At 43.0% G+C, this 22,783-nt stretch overlaps 1 protein-coding gene across 2 annotated transcripts in view; it reads left to right on the plus strand.

Annotated features, from left to right (window-relative positions):
• The first annotated feature begins 825 nt into the window (after nt 1-825).
• The window catches only part of LOC309370727 (gamma-aminobutyric acid receptor subunit pi-like), a 46,019-nt gene continuing 24,061 nt past the window's right edge, over nt 826-22,783 (plus strand). The window contains exons 1-5 of one of the 2 annotated variants that reach the window (XM_081912799.1): nt 826-986; nt 13,575-13,659; nt 17,091-17,194; nt 21,740-21,807; nt 22,196-22,413. In XM_081912799.1, coding sequence (XP_081768925.1) covers nt 13,604-13,659; nt 17,091-17,194; nt 21,740-21,807; nt 22,196-22,413 — 446 coding nt within the window. In that variant the 5' untranslated portion in view covers nt 826-986; nt 13,575-13,603. Of the gene's footprint in view, nt 987-13,569; nt 13,660-17,090; nt 17,195-21,739; nt 21,808-22,195; nt 22,414-22,783 lie in introns of both variants that reach the window. The other variant, XM_081912800.1, reaches the window with a different exon arrangement.

Here is a 22,783-nt window from a genome sequence, read left to right on the forward strand (position 1 = left end):
TGGAGAGGTTTGATCTTCTTGGGGGGGGGGGTCCCTCCAGACACCCCCCCCCAAATCATTGTTTGATTGCTCTCATAGGTCCCCACTGCGGTTTATTTATTTTAAAACATTTATAAACCACCTAAAATGTTTCAGATATCTAAGCGGTGTGCAACGTAAAAGGAACAATGCATTTAAAACTAAACACAGCATAAAACTAGCACTGTATAAAAAAGCAAGAATTCAGGGAATTCATAGGGGTTTTTAAAAAATGGTACGGTATTGTGGGACAGTGCGTACAAATATGTCTTTACAAGAGGTCTGATGGTCGCTGCTTCAGGTCTGGCAGAGAGAAAGGTACTCCACGGTACAGGAGCAATTGCGGGAAACGTCCACCCTTTTATTTGATTCTGTAGGGTGCGCTACTACGATACCAACGCTTTGCCCCTTCTTTTTCTCGCAGGGCTCCATGGGGGGAGACCAAAGGACAAGGACTGCAAGGGGGCGACGCCTCCACACTGAGGGAACCGGCCCCGGCCTGATCCTTTAAGAAAAGAGAGGGGGACTGTAGCACGGAGAACCACTAGCGAACTCCGCGTCGTGCGCCTGTGCGCGTTCGCCGCTTGGCCGTCGGAGCACCCCGACCCCCCAAGTCTCTGCGCCTCCGTCCTCCGTCAGTTCCCAAGAGCTTGTGGCGCTGCTGCTGCTGCTTCCCAGCGGCGAAGTGGGACGGACAGAGCAGATGGACGGCGCGGTGTCCGTCCTCCTGCCTGGACGGCACGGTGCCGCCCCTTGCCCGCCCCTTCCGCCATCTCCGCTCGCTCGCTGCGCGCACAGCGACACGAGGCGCTGGCCAGAGGCAGATCCCCGCGCGCGGAGCTGGCGCCGCTCCGTCGGAAAGTCGAAAGCGAAGCACCTGGAGCCGGATTCTCGCGGGCTGGGATTGTCCTGGCTGTCCTTGCGGCAACAGCGCCAAGATGCCCAGGGCGTCCCTTCTGTAGGTGAGTGTGTCTCCCCCTCAACTCTTCTCATCTTATCTTATCTTGCTGATGTTTGACTGGGTTACTTGCCCCACTATGCCATTTTGTCCCCAGTAAGTGCAGCCTAAATGCAACCTAAAAATACTTTCTGAACGCTTCCAGAGTTTGGAATTGTTTGCATGTTTGCTGTGGGCTCCCTCTCTTTGGTGGGGAAGGGAAAGAAGCGGGTTATGAAATAGGATCGCAACCTGATCCGTGCATTGAGCCCCACTGATTTCAGTGGGTAGGAATTGTAGCCTTACTTTCAATTAAGTGCAGGCAGAGCTCCATCCGTAGTAAGTTTGTAATTACCACGTTGCAGTTTTGTGATGGGGGTTATATTTTCAGAAGATTAAAACAGCCAATTTAGGGAATGTGCTTTTTAAAAAATATAAAAACAACATGAAGCAGTCCTGACGTTTCTTTTGAAAATGGTGTAAGAATGAATTCTTCTTCCAGAAATGCCCAATTGCTTTTTAAAACATAAATGTAGGTAGAAATTAGCGGCATGACAGTAGATCTAAAGAATATGCCAAAGATATAAAATTATAAAATCTGACTATGAAGGTACATTCATTGCCTTTAAAAAAAGATTTTAGGTACCTTGAAAGAGGGGGGAAGTGGTGTCAATGTTCCTAGAGATCTTTAAATTAAAAAAAATACTGTTAATGTATGTAGACATTATGAGCACTATACTACAATTAGAATTATTGCAGTTTTGTTGTAGCTTTATCATAACAATTTCGGCAAAGTTTGAAATCTGCAGCAGTAGTTTTGTCACTGATGTTGGATGAACTGTGACTTACCCAGCACCCAAAAGCTAACATTCACAGCATCCTTATATTACTTTCAAATACTCCAAGGGAGAGAAACCTAACCTAAATGAATAGATACATTTACTTTTTTAAAAAGAAAGAAGATACAATGTAGGAGTTTTGTTACACAAATACAACATAGTTTAAATGGAGTTCTGAAGCTGGTGAAACATTTATTTTTGTATTTTATGGTTTTTTCTGCTAGAGTAGTTATTGTGGCTTTGATGGAAACAGTTGCTCATGTTGGCCAGGCATGTAGAACCCTTTCTAATATTTAACAGTTACAGATAGGTAGCCGTGTTGGTCTGCCATAGTCAAAACAAAAAAAAAATTCTTCCAGTAGCACCTTAAAGACCAACTAAGTTAGTTCTTGGTATGAGCTTTCGTGTGCATGCACACTTCTTCAGAGGGTGTATCTGAAGAAGTGTGCATGCACACGAAAGCTCATACCAAGAACTAACTTAGTTGGTCTTTAAGGTGCTACTGGAAGATAATATTTAACAGTTATCTCTTACAACAAAAGTGTATGCATGCTTACTGAGAAGTAAGCCCCACTGACTTCAGGGGGCTCACTTCAATGTGCACACCTTGATTGCCACCTTGAGAAGCCTTCAAGCTTTTGTTTATTTTTGGATGCTGCAGCATGTGTCTTCCAGTTCTTCCGTTTTATTCCAATGTACATAAAGTGTCCTTGTTGATAATATAGTGGTACCTCTGGTTATGTACTTAATTCGTTCTGGAGGTCCGTTTTTAACCTGAAACTGTTCTTAACCTGAAGCACCACTTTAGCTAATGGGGCCTCCTGCTGCTGCCACGCCGCCGGAGCACGATTTCTGTTCTTATGCTGAAGCAAAGTTCTTAACCCAAGGTACTCTTTCTGGGTTAGCGGAGTCTGTAACCTGAAGCGTATGTAACCCGAGGTACCACTGTAAATGGCAGTCGCTTGTGCTGCATAGAGAAAGTAGAATCACATAGCTTAAAAGGGGGATTGGAGACACTGTCCTCTGCCACAATGACTACATTAGTCCCTTGCCCTCGCAGTACAGAAACAAGGCAGAGGATACTCTGTGTGCAAATAATATAATAAAACAAATCTATGCCAAAGTAGCCACTAAACTCTTCGGTCTAAATACTTCATCTAAATAAAAAAGTGCACCTGTAACCTTTTTTAGGTGTTCAAAAACAATCACTGATAATTGTGTGAGGCAGGGGGAAGGACCCTCACTGGCTCCCCCACCCTTGTTGTGCTCTGTTCTGGCCCCTCCCTGAGACTGCCAATAAATTGAGAGCTTGTTTACATTGGGGCTCAAATAGGCTTTCCCCATTGGCTGGAAACCTGAGCCTACTCTCCTCCCACACGTGATCATTGTGTTTGTTTTTGAATGCCCAGATAGGGCTTTAATTTGTTTATTTTCTATAACTCATTCTGCTTCTGCTCATCATGGGTTGGGTCAAAGAGTTATTCAAAGCACTGAATTGCCTTTGGTAGAGTGTGAGGCTCTTAATCTCAGGGTCATGGGTTTGAGCCCCACGATGGGCAAAAAGATTCCTGCATCGAAGGACTAGATGACCCTTGTGGTCCCTTCCAAGTCTACAATTCTATGATTCTAACCCTCATTGGTTGAGAACAGAGCAACTGGACTACTCACAAAGGCTGGCTGCTCAGGACACATCTTGCCAGTCTTGCCATCAGCACCCCCTGGCTTCCTGTCTGTTCCTTGGCACAATTCAAAGTGCTGATTTTAACCATTAAGAGCCCATGTAGCTCAGGAACTGGGTAATTATGCACCCAGATAATATGATTATCAGCTGAGATCAGCAGCGGAGGTTGGTGTCTGATTCAACACAACCCGCTACCCAAGATTTAGTGAATGGTGACTAGGGACTTTTCTGTGGTGGCAACACAACTTTGAAATGCTTTCCCCAACCCTGCTTGTTTGTTATCTACCTTAGTGATGAGTTGCCACAGCAGCGTTGAGACCAGATAGTGTCCCTTCCAAAAATTATTTGCATTGGTGGTGGTGGTATTCTTTTCATAAACTTGTGTCTCACTCTTCTTTCAAAAAACTCAGGGTAGCATATACAAGGTTATCCCATGCTATACTCCAGACCAGTGGTTCTCAACCTGTGGGTCCCCAGATGTCGTTGGACTACAACTCCCATCATCCCTGAGCTCTGGCCTTGCTAGCTAGAGGTGGTGGGAGTTGTAGTTCAACAACATGTGGGGACCCACAGGTTGAGAAATGTTGCTCTAGACGGTGCTGTGAGGTAGTCTAGCCTCAGAGACAGTGACAGATCTGAGTGCCAGCTTCCTTAGGTGACAGGCACAACCACCAGCTTGCAAACCAGATGCAGCCTACCAAGACCTTCCCATTCTGTTACCAGCCTCTTCTAACACCCTAGACCCCCCCGCCTCACCCCATAGTCCTTGCTTCTCAGCTGTTTCTCATAGATCAGCTGAACAGTGTGTGTGTGTGTGTGTGTGAGAGAGAGAGAGAGAGAGAGAGAGAGAGAGAGAGAATGAGAGAGACAGAGATTGCAAGGAAGTGTGGTTCCATATCCATGCACTGTGGGCTGTGATTGGCTGGATTGGACTTGCCCTGATTTCCACCCACTGTGGATGTATGGGTGTGTGTGAATGGATCTTTATGAATGAGCAGTGTGGGGGATGGAAAGTTTATGTATGTGAATGGAAAGTTTATGTAGTAGGGTAGGAAAAATGGGGAAAAAAACCAACACACATCTCTGGCAACCAATGTGCTCCTTTGGTTTCAGATAGTATATCAGTAGATATAATAATAATAATAATAATAATAATAATAATAATAATAATAATAATAATTTTTATTTATACCCTGCCCTCCTCAGCCAAGGCCGGGCTCAGAGCAGCTAACAAGCAATAATAAAAACAAGTTGAATGAATACAACTTAAAAACAAAATTAAAATACAATTAAAATATTAAAACATTAAAATATTAAAATGCAGCCTCATTACAGGAGGAGAAAGGAAAAAGAAAAAAGAAAGAGGGGGAGGGAATCAAATTGGCTCCAAGCCAAAGGCCAGGCAGAACAACTCTGTCTTACAGGCCTGCGGAAAGAAATCAGATCCTGCAGGGCCCTGGTCTCATGAGGCAGAGCATTCCCCCAGGCCGGAGCCAGTGTTGAAAAGGCCCTGGCTCTGGTTGAAGCTAATCTAACTTCCTTAGGGCCCTGGACCACTAGGGTGTTGCTATTTATGGACCTTGAGGCTCTCCGTGGGGCATACCGGGAGAGGCGGTCCCGGAGGTACAAGGGTCCTAGGCCGTGAAGGACTTTCTAGATGAATCTAGAAAGCCTGGACACAAATTTTCATGGCCCTCTAGCAGCTATTTACCAGACGCAGTGGCGTAGCGTGGGGGGTGCAGGGGGGGCCGGCCGCACCGGGCGCAACATCTGGGGGTTAGGGTTAGGGGGCGCAAATTACTTGCCTTGCCCCGGGTGCTGACAACCCACGCTACGCCACTGACCAGACCTAATATATTTAGAGTTAACTCTGGAAATATATACTTGATTCTGACCAAACTAAGCCGCCTTGAGCAAAATATACACCAGGAGGCTTAGTTTGTGCTGTGTTGATCATGCACGGTTCCTGGCTATAGGGAGGAGGTGAATACATGTACAAGCCCCTTTCAGAGTGACAGGGTCATCAAGGTCCTGACCTTCAACCTACTTAGAATTTTTTTTTTAAATCAAGACAAGTAGGGATACAAAGTAACAATTTACACATTGATATATGATCCATATAAATAAAATACCAGGAAGAACCATGTACATAAATATATGGAAAAAACAGCCATTTGTGATTTTGCAATAGACTAAATTAATAATAATAATAATTTATACCCTGCCCATCTGGCTGGGTTTCCCCAGCCACTCTGGGCGGCTTCCAACAAAAGACTAAAAATACACTAAAACATCAGTTATTAAAAACTTCCCTACAGCAAAATAACTGCAAACAACATGCAGTAGCATGCTGGCTATATAAAGAATGTGATCTAAAGCAGATGTCCCGAGTCTTTTTGTGCCTAGGGACACATTGGTATAATGAAGAGACTGCTGTAGGCAACACAGAATGCCCATTTTATAGCAGAAAAACTGGCGATGCTCAGAACTCCGAACTCCCCACAAACCAGAAAAAACACCTGCAACTCTCTCCACCAGAAAAAGCACAGAAAAAAAATATCAGGTAACACTCCTTCCACTAACAGACAAATCTTTCCAACCAACTCCTCCCTGCCCAAAACCACCAAAATATCAATTTAAAAATAAATTCAAATATTTGGGAAGGACAGGGGGACCTTGGCTCGGCCCCAAATCAGGTATTAATGGGCACTGTAGTACCCAGATGTGCCACACTGGGGACCATAGAATTAAATAATGGTTAGATTACTACCAGCAGTAAAGCAACTAATTCTATGTGTCTCTACTTCAAGCTATCTCCAAATAATACGCAATCAATCCACCAGATCCATCTCAGGACAGAATAGGAGTGCACTATACCATGTATTCTATCATGGTATGGATATGATGCGTCATTCTGATATTGAGGAAGAAAGCTCAATTTCTCATTAAATGCATCATTGTTGCCTCCTTTTTCAAACTCTTTTCTTTAAGCTCCTTTCTTAAGCCCCACCCCTTAAAGATTTTTTTTCTGCAAACCTTGGGATTTCTCCCCAAACCCTCTTGTGTGGGGATGATGCCATTTTGCCTACTGGCGTTTGGAGAATGAAGTTGCTGTTGATATCGATGTAAAGATGTGAAGCTGTCATAATGCAAACCATGAGGGCTTAAAATATTCCAATCAACAAGGTTGTAAACGAAAATGCATCGTTGCCGTGTTGCCCGATCAGCTGGTGTGTGCTAGCGGATAGACAGAATGTCGGCTTTTGAGACTTTCACCGGGGAGGTTTCCGCTCAAATTGTACCTCACCCATGAAAACACACTGGCAGGCCTTGGGCAAGTTATGTCTCTCAACAACAGCTCCTCATCTTCTCCTTTAGGCTGTCAAACATCTGTTTTGGAGACACATTTATGACACAGTTTAGCCAAGCCTTCATCTGGCTTCTAGCATATATCAGTATGAGTCAATATTACAATATACAACATACAAACATACACAAGGTTTCCTTAAAATTACTCTTTGATTGAGAACATAAGATTTTATTAATAGATGCAAGCTGAACGTGAGGCTGCTTTGCTTTTTTTTTAATTGCTTCATTAGGGTTTGCAGTGAGAAGCTAAAACCTATTGCCCAAAATGCTAATCCACCTTACAAATACCTCTCCATTTTCTTTTCCATCAGCTACAGTCAGATGTTAACATAAACAGTGTAGGCGTTTGAAAGCAATATAATCTTCCTAAGTGGAAAATGCCAACACAGTGGCTGCATTTGCATGACACAGTAAACCACAAACCATGGTTTACAGTAGACAAGCAATTCACACCCACTTCGCTCCTTCTTGCTGGGTCAAGCCAGCATCCTGTGTTCACAGTGGCAGACCGGATGCCTATGGGAAATAGTCTTCATTGCAAAAAAAGAAAAAAAAAAAAGATGGCCCACTGACTGCAAAATTAAGGTACCCCACACCCAAATACTGTATTTTTCACACCATAAGACACACTTTTTTCTCCCTAAAAAGTAAGGGGAAATTTCTGTGCGTCTTATGGAGCGAATGCGTGGTCCCTGGAGCTGAATTGCCCAGGGGCAAAAAGCAGATCATGCTCTTTTTTTTGAAAGAGGGAAGTGGGTGTTGAAACAAAGCCACTGATCAGGAAGTGATTGGGAACAAGATAAGGGACTCTAGCAATAAAGAAGGCTGCCTGGGAGGGGGGAGGTAAAGAACGAACTTGCAAGGAGAGGAGACAGGAAGACTAAAACAATAAGGAGAGAAATTGGAAGAAAAGGAGGAGCAAAAAACTGCTCCAGCTAAGGAAAAGACACTAATGCAAATGAGAGAAGGGAGTGCTGAAAGGAAGCAGCTGATCGGTAAGCAATCGGGGAGGGAGATAAGGGACACTAGTGATAAAGGAGGCTGCCTGGGAGGGGGGAGGTAAAAGCCCATGGATCCTCAGAATTTTTACATTGGGTCACCCCAAATTCACCATCAGATCACATAGCATGTCCATGGCTACAGCCTGCACCAAAAAAAATCACACACCCACTGTTGCGTGGGGCCGCAATGGCACAAAAACGTGGTTACAAAGCACGGATCCACATGGATTCTCGGGATTTTTGCATTGGGCTACCCCAAACTCACCATCAAATCACATGTCTGTGGCCACAGCATGAACCACAAAAATAATACATACACTGTTTCGTTCAGAATATTTTTTTTCTTGCTTTCCTCATCTAAAAACTAGGTGCATCCTATGGTCAGGTGCGTCTTATGGAGTGAAAAATACGGTACCTAGGAGTAAGCTCCATTGACCTCTGTTGGACTTGCTTCTGAGAAGGCATGCATTATCAAGGAAATAAGAGGAAAACCAAGTTAAGAATTGCAACTGATGGACAGTGATAGAGATGCATCCCTAATAAATAGACCACAACGGATTCCACCATACTCTGCTTTCCCTGGCTGGACCAAAAAAGTGCATGATTTGCTTTGTATTGTTTGGATGATTTTCTGAAATGTCATAGATTATCTCTCTAGGACCCAGCTTCTAGGTAATGTTATAATAGAGCACTGAAGTGTGCTTAAAACCCGATAAAAAATGCAACAAAAACCTTTTATTTATTTAATTAATTTAATTAATTAATTAATTAATTAATTAATTAATTATTTACTATACCACCCTTCATCCAAGGATCACAGGGTGGTTTACAGTATAAAAGCACAAAAATATGTAACATAGTAACAAACAAAAACAATACCCCTCACCCCAGTTTAAAAAGCCATAGATTATTTAATTAGCTAGAGGACTGGGAGAAGAGGAATGTTTTTCCCCAGGTGCCGACGATATGTAATGAAGGTGCTAGGTGAGCCTTACTGGGGGAGAGCATTCTGCAAATGAGGAATCACCACAGAAAATGCCCATTCTTCTGTTGCCACCCTCTGGATCTCTCCTGGAAGACGATATGTCTTCCTGGAAGAGGCACATGAAGGAGGGCCTCAGGTGATGATTGCAGGGTCCAGGTCTGTTCATTTTAAGTAGTAATATTACAAGTAGTAGTAAAACATAGTGCCTGGTGCTCTTGTAATATATTCTAGCTTTTGAAGGCTTAGGAAATAATCAAATCCCGTGAACCCTCACACTGACCAGAGTTTTGAATAAGTGGATCTCCAGTGGAGATGGGGCTCTGTTGGCGCAAGTCCTCCATCCCAGCTAAGCCAGGGCTCAGGCAGCTGAGGCAAAGGTGGCCGAGCCAAGGCCAGCATAAGTCCCCAAAATGTGGTGTTCCAGAGGAGTGGTGACACCAGGATGGGACAGAGGGGAACTTACCTCTATTCCAAACTCCATTCAGCGATAGCTTGTGACCTAGCAACCCAAGGGACCAAAATGGCGGTGTAAGTCAGATTCTATTGCAAAGCCTTGTTTTCCCTTTTGCCAGGCTAGCCCCACTCCTGAACAGAGTTTGGAATAGGGATAAATTACATAATTTAGCCCAGCATAAATTGCAGTGTCTTCCTGTAGTTTAGATTGCTGTGTTAACTACACATTATTTACACCTGTAACAAAGGTTTGATGGTTCCTTCTGTATGTGGGTTCCATCCTTGCCTCAGGATTCCAAAAGCCTTGTGCCATCCATGTTACTTACACACACACACACACACACACACACACCCATTCTATGCTATGTTGAACTGCAGGCAGAAGCATCCATTTAAGTCCAATATCTTCATATTTCTTCAGAGGGAAGCATGAATATTTTTGTTCTCTGGAAATAGCACAGTAACTGTTGCCGAGGACAGACATTCCTTTCTAAAGGACCATCCAGTATTTTGAATTCATCAGACATTCAGCAAGCTCTAGCCTAGATCCTTGTGGTCAAGCGCGCAGGTCACAAGGGATACCATTCTATCCCAGAGGAGATGCTTAAGGATGGCAAGCGCTCTCTGGACATAACAAGGAATTATACAAGCTGGGCCTCCATCTAAACAGAACTGCTCCGTCTTCTCCCCCCCGCCCCCATTTATGTCTCAGCTGTCTTCCTGTGCTGTGCTTTTGATAGGCAAGATCTCAAATACTGTTGGAAATTAGAAGTTGGCTGAGTGGCATGCCAGGAGCAAACTTGTCAGCCAAATGAAGGCAGGAAAACTACAGCTAATAACTGAAAGCGGACATGACCCCTGGCTTGCTCTCATCAATTGGTTATCTTCAAAGAGTGAATCCGGCAGCTGGACCTGGAAGTCCTGTAGCATTAGCCTCCTGGGTTTATCTCCCATCTCTTCAAATAAATGCTCTTAGTTTTGCTACAGCAGAGATAACCCACATGCTGCCGCCCTCCAGAGGTTACTGGACTACAACTCCCATCTCCCCTGGCTATTAGCTATGCTGGCTGGGGCTGATAGGAGTTGTAGTCCACTGCATCTAGACTGCTCCATGTTGGCTACCCCGTGCTAGACACTCCAAGCCCTATCTATGATCTTAATTGACTGGTAAGTAGATAATTCAGGTAAAGGTAAAGGGAACCCTGACCGTTAGGTCCAGTCGTGACCGACTCTGGGGTTGCGGCGCTCATCTCCCTTTATTGGCCGAGGGAGCCGGCATACAACTTCCGGGTCACGTGGCCAGCATGACTAAGCCGCTTCTGGCGAACCACAGCAGTGCACGGAAATGCCGTTTACCTTTCTGCTGGAGCAGTACCTATTTATCTACTTGCACTTTAACGTGCTTTCGAACTGCTAGGTTGGGCAGAAGCAGGGACCGAGCAACGGGAGCTTACCCCGTCGCAGGGATTCGAACTGCCGATCTTCTGATCGGCAAGTCCTAGGCTCTGTGGTTTAACCCACAGCGCCACCCGCATCCCTCTAGATAATTCAGATAGGGGTCTGTAATTCTGTTAAACTTCCTGAATGGAACTCCTCCCCCTGCCCATAAGCTGATGCCACTGAGTGATGCTGGGTGATAGGCAGGAGGGTGTGGTTTGCTGGTAATTGGCCTCATGGGCCAAACTGCACCCCCTAGCAGACCAAGACTGGCACACAGGCTGGAGATGCCTCACCCCGTTCAAGATGTTGCCCCCAACATCCTAACATTAGCTATGCTACTCGGGGCTGATGGGCCCCCAGTCCATCAGGGCTACAGATTTCCCAAGCCTGCTGTAGAGCTGTGGCAGACTTTGGGCTCTCAAATTTCAGCAGCACCTTGTGTGATGCTTAAATTTGGTGCCCTCCACCTCTTGCACTCCACTCTACAACATTGTTGTGGTGCCCTCTGTGGATCCGGGGCCTAGGGCAGCCAAACCGGTCATGGTACCCTAAAACTGCCTCTGTGTAGAGGAAATGGAGGAAGCGCTCCAAATGCCTCATAATCACTTGCTTTTTTATTGTTTCTGGAGAACTGTGGATTTTTAGAATCAAAAATTAAACCTACGTGAAAATAAGACGGCATGGACCTGTTTTTGCATGAAAGAGAAGCTGAAATGGGATGGAAGTAGGCTGTTTTGTTCATCTCTATTCAACAACACTATTCACAAAAGCTGTTACTTCCTTGAAAGATCTTGCTCTGATATTCTGGTGCTTTTCCTTTTCCTTTTAACACTTTTGGTTGCTTGGAGCGGATATGAACTTCACCATGTCCATGAGGTGATTTAATTTAAAAAAAAATTAAATGGTCACAGGAAGTGACCACACATCATAACATGCTGTGCTTTTCTGGGGAATTGTATGGGTGTGTGTGTGTGAAATGCCTCCCCTCCCCCCAATGATGAAGCATTTATAAATTGTTCTGAATAAAATAAACTTGTAGAAAGCTGACAGGAGCTGGAGAACACCAGGACAACTCCTCCCTCAGGGTAATTATTTCATAGCTCAGAGTGGGGACAGGGCCTAGGTTGCCAGCAAGCACACAGAAAATTATGGCAGCTGATCAGTTGGACTAGGGATTCACACACATCATACATTTAAAGCGAACTTCCCCAGAGAATCCTGGGAACTCTAGTTTATTAAGGGAAGTGGTGACTGTTAGGCAACAAAGGTGTTCAAGGAGTATTGATGAAGGATTAGGGAGAGAAGGTAAATAAATGCTTCGTACTGTGTTTCCACTGGTCCCCATATCTGCCCCCTCCCTTGGGAGGAGTTTGCGAAGAACTAAATTTGCTATTCCATGCATGTTTTCTTCAGAATAAGCCCCATTAAACTGAACACAGCTTACTTCTGACTAAAAATGCATAGGATTAGCTCCTTGTCAAATAGACAATGTTCTTCAGCTAGCTAATAAGGCAAAAATGTAAAAGTTACTAGAACAGGGACTTCTTACACCTGAGGGTGAAATTGTTGGTCTTCCGATGAAAAAGGCAATTGTCAGTAAAATCAAGTCCTTATCTGGAGGACTGCAAGTTAATCAAGGTCACACTAGTATTTTTTTTTTATTTTTTTATTTAAAGAAAGAAGCTATTGAGGTAGAGCTATAGATGTTGGTCAAGCAGCTTCCGTGGCTCCAAAAGGGAATTAGACAAATTTATGAAGCATAGATCTATTGGAAGGCATTATCTAGGATAGGGAAATTAAAGCTTCACATATAGAGGCAACATATACCTGCAAAACAGACATTGTGGACATTGCCTAACTAACCAAGTGAGGGATGTTGGACTAGATCAGGGAAGGGAATCTGTGACACTCCAGGTGCTATTGGACTATTCTGTGTTATATTTTCTTGCTTATCATCTGAAAAGATGGTGTTTCAGGTTTTTGGGTCTGTTTTTTTTAAGTTGCCCTGAGGAGATTTCATTAAGGGACAACACAGAATCAGCCTTGAGTCTCCCAACTGCAGGAGTGTCAGGGCAGTTAGAGTCCGGGGGCCAGCAAACGTTTTCAGCAGGGGGCTGGTCCACTGTCCCTCAGACCCTGTGGGGGACCAGACTATATTTAGAAAAAAAAGAACAAATTCATTTGCCCCACAAATAACCCAGAGATGCAGTTTAAATAAAAGCACACATTCTACTCATGTAAAAACATGCTGATTCCCGGACTGTCCACGGGCCGGATTTAGAAGGCAATTGGATCCAGAATTTAGAAGGCAATTAGAAGGCAATTGGATCCAGCCCCAGGGCCTTTGTCTAACCCGTGGGTTAGACAAAACAGCAGCCATTCTCACTACTATTGGTGGAGAAAGAGAGAGAGAGAGAGAGAGAGAGAGAGAGAGAGAGAAACCTACTAGAGAGGGAAAGCTGTGACTCCAGTAGAAAAAAAAATTCAAGCCTAATTGCAGTGAGGGGAGAGAGCAAGGAGGAGATAATGCATTTCAGGTGGGGAGGGCCACATGTGGCCCACATTCCAGCTGTTCCCCACCCCTGCTTTAAAGTTCAACTTAAATAAAAGGGAATTGCTTCCGTTTAGGACCCGAAGTGTAAAACACAAACCTGCAAAATTGGATTAAACTAATCCCCTCTGAACTCTGTCAGGATTAAGTAATGTTACTATCTGCAATTTCCCCAGTGATCCTTTTTTTCTTTCCTTTTTTAAAGTCACTCTTGGTAACCTCATGTAACCTGTTAAGACTCTCTGTGTTCTTCGCAGTGCTCTGCGAGTAAGGCTTTTGCTTCATTTGCTTTTAGGAAAGGAAAAGATTTTTTTTTGGAGCCAGCTCCAATGATGTGCACCTCGAGCTGGGGTTTCAAAGCCCTTTCCCTAATGATATTATGCAGGTAAGAGACGGCGCTTGTTGCATTCTTCCTCTGTGCATGCAGAATCATTTGGGGTGGGAGCAAAAGGTTATTGGGGCATTTCAAGACAATGGAACTTGGGAGGCGGAGAGCTTGCAAGGATCTGCCTATCTCTACAGCTTCTTTGATCAGGCCCGCCCCCTCAGATTCTCTTGGTCTTCCTTTGACCCCCATCACCCACCTGCCCCTCCCATCAAGATCCTCATTTCCACCCACTACAGGCAGATGTGGAGGATGGGAAGCAGAGGAAGAGAAGCCGTGTCAGGATCCTCCCTTGGGGCTTTCCAAGAGAGAGAGGGGAGGTGCTTCCCCAGGTTTTCACCTTACAACTGTATTATTCACTAATAGAATAGGGAGGGAAAGGTGGTCAGGAAATCCCATTACAATCAGACCTCGGGTTACAGACGCTTCAGGTTGCGTTTTTTTGGGTTATGGACTCACCGAAACCTGGAAGTACCAGAACAGGTTACTTCTGCGTTTCGGCGGCCTCGCATGCGCAGAAGCGCTAAATCTCAACCTGCGCATGCGCAGACATGCCACTGTGGGTTGCGAACATGCATCCTGCATGGATCACATTCGCAACCTGAGCGTCTACTGTATTTTCACTAGTCAAACTAATAAGTGATTCCTTTTCTTGCACAGCTGATGTCTCCATTAACAGAGGGACAGTAGTTTTTTTGTCTACCCATCATGGACTATGCCAATGCTAGTTATTAGTCATGGTGGCTATACACTGCTTTGGTTCGCCAGAAGCAGCTTAGTCATGCTGGCCACATGACCTAGAAGCTGTACGCTGGGTCCCTCGGCCAATAAAGCGAGATGAGCACCGCAACCCCAGAGTCGGCCACGATTGGACCTAATGGTCAGGGGTCCCTTTACCTTTACTAGTTGTTGGGAAAGATGGAGGGCACAAGGAGAAGGGGACGACAGGATGAGATGGTTGGACAGTGTTCTCGATGCTACTAAAATGAGTTTGACCAAACTGCGGAAGGCAGTGGAAGACAGGAGTGCCTGGCGTGCTCTGGTCCATGGGGTCACGAAGAATCGGACACGACTAAACGACTAAACAACAACAACAACCAGTTGTTAGGGAGGGACTATGGAGAAAGCTGTTAATTGTCACGTCCCGTTTGTGGGATTCCCATAGACATCTGGTTGGCCACTGTGGGAAACAGACTAGGTGAAGCTTTGGTCTGGTTCAGTGGGGCTCTTATTATACCCAGTAGTGTTTGGTGGAGCAGTGAAGGTGGGGTTGCATTGCATAGCTGGTTTCCGTATGGCAAGCATCACTGCTGCTGTCATGGACTGGTTGGACACAGAAGAGTGGTGGGGAGAACCAGCTAGGGAAACCCCAGGGGGAAAGACTCAGAGCCCAGGGAGTGGTGGTGGGACAATGATGAGTGGTCAGAGGGAGAAGACGTAGAAGAGGAGGTGTCAGAAGCTGAAGAAGTAACAGGGCTTAGTGAGCTGGGAGAGTCTGTGGCAGAGGGGAGTCCAGAATCAGAGGCTGAAGAGGAGAGAGGCCAAGAGACAGAGATGCGTTAGGCTGGTGAAGAGTCACAGGTGTCTCCTCTTCCTGCTGCGACAAGCTGCCCTCCCCCCATCTCCAGAAGATGACTGAAATGGGCAGAGCAGTGGCAGGCTTCATGCTGGCACAGTCTCTGATTGCTTGGGGAAAGCCCTGAAGAGAAGAGGATATAGACGGCTATGGGGAGATGAGGACTTTCAGTCTTGGCAACTGATCCACACTGGTTGCCTTTGGTATCATTCTGTTCCTGTCCTTTATAACTAAACTCTACGCATCTAATGTTAATGATTGCAGATTTCCTGTTCTCTTTGACTTCAGCTAAGTGTGCCTTTGCTTGAATATACTATGCTAGTCACTATAGAAACATGCAAAGAAAAGTGGTTCCTGCCTAAAGAATTTTACTACCTAATTTGGAAACAATCAAATCTGTTCAGTCATGCGTTCCATGGCAGGGCATGGTGCATGCATGTTAAGTTTCTTTGTGAGTGAATGAAATGGTTCCAGAGCAGGATTGTGTTTCAAGGTATTGCTCCCCAGACATCTGCTTTCATAAACTATGCAGGATTTTATCACATTTGAATTTTTATCCTCAGATACCTGTCAACAATAATTGCATCTGATTTGTATGTTGTGATAGGGAACATCATCCCTGCACAGGCAACTGTGAGGGTGGGTTTTTCAGGGGCACACTCAATAGATAGACCAGCAGATCAAGTGGATTATGGGATTATGGGATGAAGTTTCATATTATTTGTGCACCAGGTTGCAAAGGTGATATCTTTATTGCATGAGAACCAACTGGATCCACTGGCCTGCCTAAGTTCAGTGCAAAGAGGACACAGAGGTATATTTGCACTTCCTGTATCATAATTTAGATTTCGATATATATGTGATAATCATCAGTACACATACAGGTTCACATGCATATGGGTTATTCCCCCAAATATACACATGGATACTATGTCATTGAAATAAACATCAGGGCTCTTAGAGATAACTTTTGGATATAATTTGCTTTAACTAAATATAGTCAGAACAAACCGTAGAGATCTGGGTTTGAACGTAATATAGCTACTGGTTCTAAGTGTAAGTAGAATCTTTTGTTCTCTTCCTATTATACACTAAGGCAGGGTTTCCCAAGCTTGGGTCTGCCATCACCCCTAGCTAGCAGGATCAGTGGTCAGGGATGATGGGAATTGTAGTCCAAAAACAGCTGGAGACCCAAGTTTGGGCAACTCTGAACTCAGGAGTGTATGAGGCCTAGTTTTGCCACAGCTCATACCTGATCACTATAGTAACTTGTCTGTACCAGAACAAAATTCATTGTTCTTCTGGAAATGGAAACTGTAGATCAGCTTGGTGCTCTTCTGACATTTTGGCATACAACTCTCTAATCATTGCTGGCCAGTGACCATGCTGGCTGGGGCTAATGGGAACTGTAGAGCAAAACATCTGGAGGACACCAGGTTGGGGTGCAGAGAACAGCTGTGGCATGCAAAAATATTTTCTGATGTATTTTATCCCTTGGGGAAATTTGACTAAGCAGATTTCATGGTATATAAAAATAAACTTCATTTTATCGGATGGGAAAAAGCCTACCTACTATTATGTATCTTGCAGAAACGGTAAGCAAACACCGAACACTTTAGAAATTCATTCAGCTATCAGGGCAGTTGTACCAAATTTGGGCCAGATATAAAACCGGCAGATTCTGCTCCTTGGAGGACTAAAGCTTTGTCAAGTCTGGCATTTTGGGAAATGCTCTTGCTACATGTAGACATTATGAGATGGAAAAGCAACACAACTTCTGTGTTAGAAATTTGGCACAGCGTTTCGTCTGTGACAATAGCCTGAGAATAAACTCCCTGTTCTTTTTCCTGGTTAGATTAACACAAGTTTCTCCGGCTGAAGAAAAGGGTGAAATTCTTCCTCCAACCATACAGAAAATAATGAAAGGATATAACAAGTATCTGCGACCATTTTTTGACAGTAAGTAGGAAAAAAAGTTTTGATGGGAATAGGCTCTTCTGAGAGTTAGAGAACAACTGAAAAATGAGAAATGAAACCGCAATTAAAGCCTTTTCAGTCATGTATCTTTGGCAGCATCATGTCATTTTAAAAGGTTGTTCTATCTCCCGAGCTGCAGGGTTTAGAAGGAACCTGAAGGGTTAGCTCTGTCCCTGTGATACCGAACTATGATCTGCCATATCTAACAGAAGTGACAGACCGGCCTGTATAGTCAAGATTCTTATTTATCATGGCCCAAAAGCAAAGTGCAGAAGGAATTGAGGAGCCTGTGGTGCAAAGAACACATTCGCTAACTAAGAAGATCCAGATATCAGAAGGAATCCAGTCATGTGCTAGAAGGGAAATGTGTTGTTTGCTATCGTCTGTACTATATAGACTGTTTTGGTGTTAACTTATGACCTCTACAGCCCTGTCATAACAGTGACATGTTTCATAATTTAGATCTCTAGGGAACACCACTGGCTCCTTCTGCACTTTCAAGTGGTACCAGAGTGCCTAGTAAAAATAATAGTTGGAAATGCTGAAGAACCAGAGGTTGTTTTTTTTTCCTTTTTGCTGAAAAAGAACCCACTTCTTTGTGTGTATTTAAACTATAAAAAGACTGAGGAGAAAGTATCCAGTTTGCTTCTTCAGCTGTGCAGCAGCAGCTTAAAACAACAACAAAATCCTTGCTATATGCTCCAAATTATGCATTATGCATAATTATAAATAATGATCAAATTTCATATAGGTATATTAGATGCTGGGGAGTAATACAGTTTTATACCATTTACCCAGTTAATAATTTAGAATGGTATATTTATTTTAAAGTGGGTTGCTGAACATCATTTACAACTACTGCAAATCTGAGGGATGCACTGGGCTCCACATTAAACCCCTCCTTTTAAATAATTGTGAAATGAGTTAGACTAAAGTAGAGACAGATGTTTCAGTGCTGATTTTCCTCCCCCCTGTTGCCCTGGGAGACAGATGCTTTGAACACAGAGAATGAAATATGGAACAACAAAACGCACCACAGTCTGAACAGGTTGCATCTCAGGGTATACTGAATTTCAAGATTTGGCTGGCTTTGCTGCCAAAGCAGAATCTACAGCAGAATCCCTGGTTTCATGGGAACTTTGGATGTGAAACTGTTGGCTCTTCACCTTCAGTTTTTAAAACAAGAAGTTAAAAGTGTGGGTTGCAGAAGCAGGTGACTACATTTGAATGCTCAGTTCTAAACATCCTACCACCATTGCCTAATATTTTATTGAGCTATTTGAAGAAGCTGATGATGTGTAATGGCATAAAACAGAATTCTGGGGCATTTAAACATAATCTTCACTTTGCATTGGAAGTAACCTTAGTGTGGTTACTTCTGGCTCTTGCCTAGTAAAATATGTTAAATTGCTAGTTGAGCTTCAATGCATTCTATGCATCCTTGTCTCTCATCAAATGATATTTCATTGCAAAACTGTTTTATTCATTAGATTGAATAAAAGTAATAATTTCCAGTTTATACATATTAATCCAGTATTCATTACAAAATAAAGCATTCACATCTATCGTAAGATATTTAACCTTTATTGGTTTAGCCCTCTGGCCTTCCAAAGCTGGAAAAAGGGAATAGTTTTCTATTGCCATCTACTGGAGAGAGGCAAGAATAATTTCCAAAACTTCCCTTAATGATGCAGTAGGTAAGCGCAAGGATCTTGGGATCAATATTTTTTACAATTTGGTCAAATTTTACCAGTTTACTATTAGAGGAATAAATTTCGTGTATGTTATCTGGTTATTTTATTGCAACACATTAAATCATTTTATCAATCAGAAACAACAAAGAGTCTTGAAGACTTACAACCGTTATTATGCATTTAAGGTGCCACAAGACTCTCTGGTTGTGGCACTCAGGTTGGTAGCTTGCTTTTATTTTCAGAAAGGTAACCAATTTATACCAGCTGCTATTCAAATTTTTCAAGCTAAAGTGTCATCCCAAATACTTTTTGGGATACCAATATGAATACAAGCATATAATAGTGATTTAGATAAGATACAGTCAAGTTTCTTGAGATGTATTCTGAGGCTCCCAAGTCCAATCAAGTAAGGGGCAATGTGTGCAGAACTAGGTATATACACATTGGAATATTGGGTGTAGGCTAGCACTATAAAATACTGTGGTTGCGTTGCCATTTCCATTGCCAACCTTTGAATCTGCTCTCTGACTTACTTAAGGATTCTTATCATTTCAAATGGTTTCAGCTCTTACATAGCAAAATCAGATCTATCGGTATTGACTTAGAACTCTTGCATAATTCAAGTGAGCAATAAATTTATTGCAATATTCAAATCCAATTAAGGGACACTGAAAAACAAAACATCAAGCCAGCTGTAAATAAAATTTGCTCCCCCAGGTTCTATGGTTTAAATACACCAGAAAACAGGGTCACATATTTCAAAATTAATAATTGCAGTCCAACGCAGGGCCTTTATGTTAGCCCAACTGAACGTTTCCCCCTCAGCTTCTGTCAAGGGAAGATATTTAAGCATCCCCAGAAATGATAGACATTTCGGATGTTCTGTGAATGTGCCAGACACAGTAGAACGTATTCTTTTCTACTGTCCATTGTACAACCAGCTACGCAAGCTATCTCCTTTTTTGGGTAGTCTGACATCACGGCACAATGAAAATATCAGATTCTATCTGTATGACATTAACCCGGAAGTAACTGCAAGGGTGGCTGAGTTTTTATCAATAGTATCTCTTAGAGTGGTGAATGGCACTATTTAGCAGGAAGAAATTCCAATGAAAATCCTCGTCGTTACATATTTTTACATGGCTGTTTATCTGTATATATTTTAAATTTTTATATATGGATGTTTTATGATAGCCTATATTTGTAATGCCTAATAAAGGTTTGGTGAAGAAGATGATTATGTATTTAAGGTGCAACAAGACTCTCTGGTTACGACTGGACATAATGCTAAATGTGGTTTATTGTTATGAGAATGAGCCCAGGTAAGTCTCCTCTATTCATGCCTCCCCCTTCCTTCTCTCCAAGAAAGATTGGAACTTTTCACCCTAAACTGTGGTTGATCTTAGTCAGTGGTGTGAGATCAGTGGACTAGTGGGACTAGGCTAGTCCCCTTGGTGCTTCCTTCCCAAAGCCCAGGAAACTTCTGCCCAGCTTAGAGGAGGAGTTGTGATGTTCACACCCCCTTGCAAGCTGGCATCTCTGGCCCTAATTGTTCCCCTATGAAAAAATTCACCATATGCCACTGATCTTAGCTATGGTTTACTGGAATAAACCAAGGTTTGAAGTTGGATTGTTTCATTAAAACAACTTAAAGCTAACCAAAGTTTGTCCATATCTGGACAAAAGGGCAAATTGTTATTTGTAAAAAAGAAAGGAAGTTTTCGGTGTCCTCCTAGTGGCCATGCTGAAGGAAGAAGGAAGGGGAACCCAAAGTTTGCCTGAGCTCATTGCCATAGTGATAAACTGCAGTTTATCATTACATTCAAATGAGGCCTCTCTTGTTTTTGCTGCAACTGACTTGCATGACTAGTTACCTGGAAATCTTATCTATTGAGATGCAAAGTCCATTTAGCTTCACTAAATGCGGCAACTGTTTTCTTTTCCTTTAAATATTGGAAATTTTCAAACAGTATCCACTCCTCCCGTCTTAAGGTGAATTGCTGGGACTAACTTTGAAAAGACCTCTTCTCTAATAAGACTAAACTCTGAAGAATAACTCCTCAGACACATTTGCAAGTTGTTCACATGCCAAACCCAGAAGCAATTGCACCATCAATGGACATCTGGATGAAGCAGAAGGATGCAAGTCACCGAGGGAAGGGAACCCTCATTGCAGTTTCGTCAATTTTATATCATTCCCCAAACTGCAGAAAAGTGGGCAGCATTTCTTTGAACTACTTAAATAACAGCAGGGTTGCTGAAGATTTCACAAACATGGAAGGATGCATATACCAAGTATTTAACACAGAGTAGACCCACACTGAAATTAATGAACAGGATTAAATTAATTCTTGCTGGATTGAATCAAACAGACCCCCTTCCCCCCAAGTCATTATATGATTTTAGTATTAAACGCCTTTGCCAAATTAACATCAGTATTTTTTTAAAAAATACATTTGGTCTTAATGTCCAATTTTTGATGTGCACTCTTATTTCCAAATGGATACATTGCACTGTATTTCTGTGATACAGGGATTTCTGCACTGTTTCCTATCCAGGAAGCCCTACCCAGTAAAACTGCTAAAGCTGGCTAAAAAACTCCAAAATGTGCTCAATTGTCTTCACATGTTTGCTCCGAGACCACCTCTGTGAGTCTCCTGTGAGACTAATCTTTCTCCCTCAGGAAAACTGACCTTGGAAGTCCTGCTTTTAGCTCCAGTCTCATGTAATCTGCCACAACATAGTGATGAACTCTCAGTACCGAAACAAAGACCGCAACTTCTTACTATAGAGTGAATATTAATTTTATGCTATGTTTGTGCATCTATTTCAGATGGCCCTGTCTCCGTAGGAATGAGTATGGATATAGCAAGCATTGACACAATATCGGAAATAAACATGGTATAGTAGTATTTTTTTTTCTTACTTCATATTGCATTAAGTATAACAGGAAACTCTTTCGTTCTCCTTTTGCTTCCAGCATCTTTGCTAGACTTTCAGAATAAGGAACCAATATCATCATTTAAAAAAACAAAACACCTCACCAAAACACTTTGGGGCAACATGGCCATTTTAATTCATACAGCTAAGCTTGAATCCAGTGCTGTGCGAGAACAGCATTTCTCTCACAAAAGGCATGTAGCGAGTTGCCTTTGAGAACCTATCCCTTTTGAAACTGCTATGAGTTAAGAATAGTTGTTTCCATACATATAGCAGATCAAACAAAAGGGGTATGTGTGTTATAATGTATTTAGTTAGCTGTCTGTTTTAAACTGCGCTCTCTTCCCAGGATTACACAGCTACCATATTCCTAAGACAACGATGGACTGATGAACGCCTTTGTTTTGAGGGTAACAAGAGCTTAAGCTTAGATGGCCGCCTTGTGGAGATGCTTTGGGTACCAGACACCTTTATAGTGGACTCAAAAAAGTCTTTTCTTCATGATATCACAGTTGAAAACCGTCTAATAAGAATATATCCCAATGGAACAGTCCTTTATGCCATAAGGTATGCTCATTGCCCAAAGAGTGCTTTTTCAAAGAGCCCTTCTGAGATTGATTAGAATGAATTGTGACTGTTTTAAGTGGATCCTCTTTCATCAGCTGCGTTATACTAGACCAGATAGATTCCTGATCCAACTTATTTGTTCCATACTTTCAGAGCTGCTCTCCCCTCCATCACAGTTAATGGGAAAGCTTGCTTGTGGGAGAGGTGTATGTGTATCAGTTCTGTGCCAAATGTTCACCTAGGGGCTTTCACTATCCCTTGCTCACCTCTTTTCAAGTTCAGATGTTCACTGTCTCATCAGTAAATCCTCTGGCACCATCTTTTTAAAAGGAAGAAAACAGGGATTGCTTCATGCTGCATATGTGAAGCC

The sequence above is a fragment of the Podarcis melisellensis genome, assembly GCF_964234715.1.
Source record: "Podarcis melisellensis genome assembly, chromosome: 5".
NCBI classification, from domain to species: Eukaryota; Metazoa; Chordata; class Lepidosauria; order Squamata; family Lacertidae; genus Podarcis; species Podarcis melisellensis.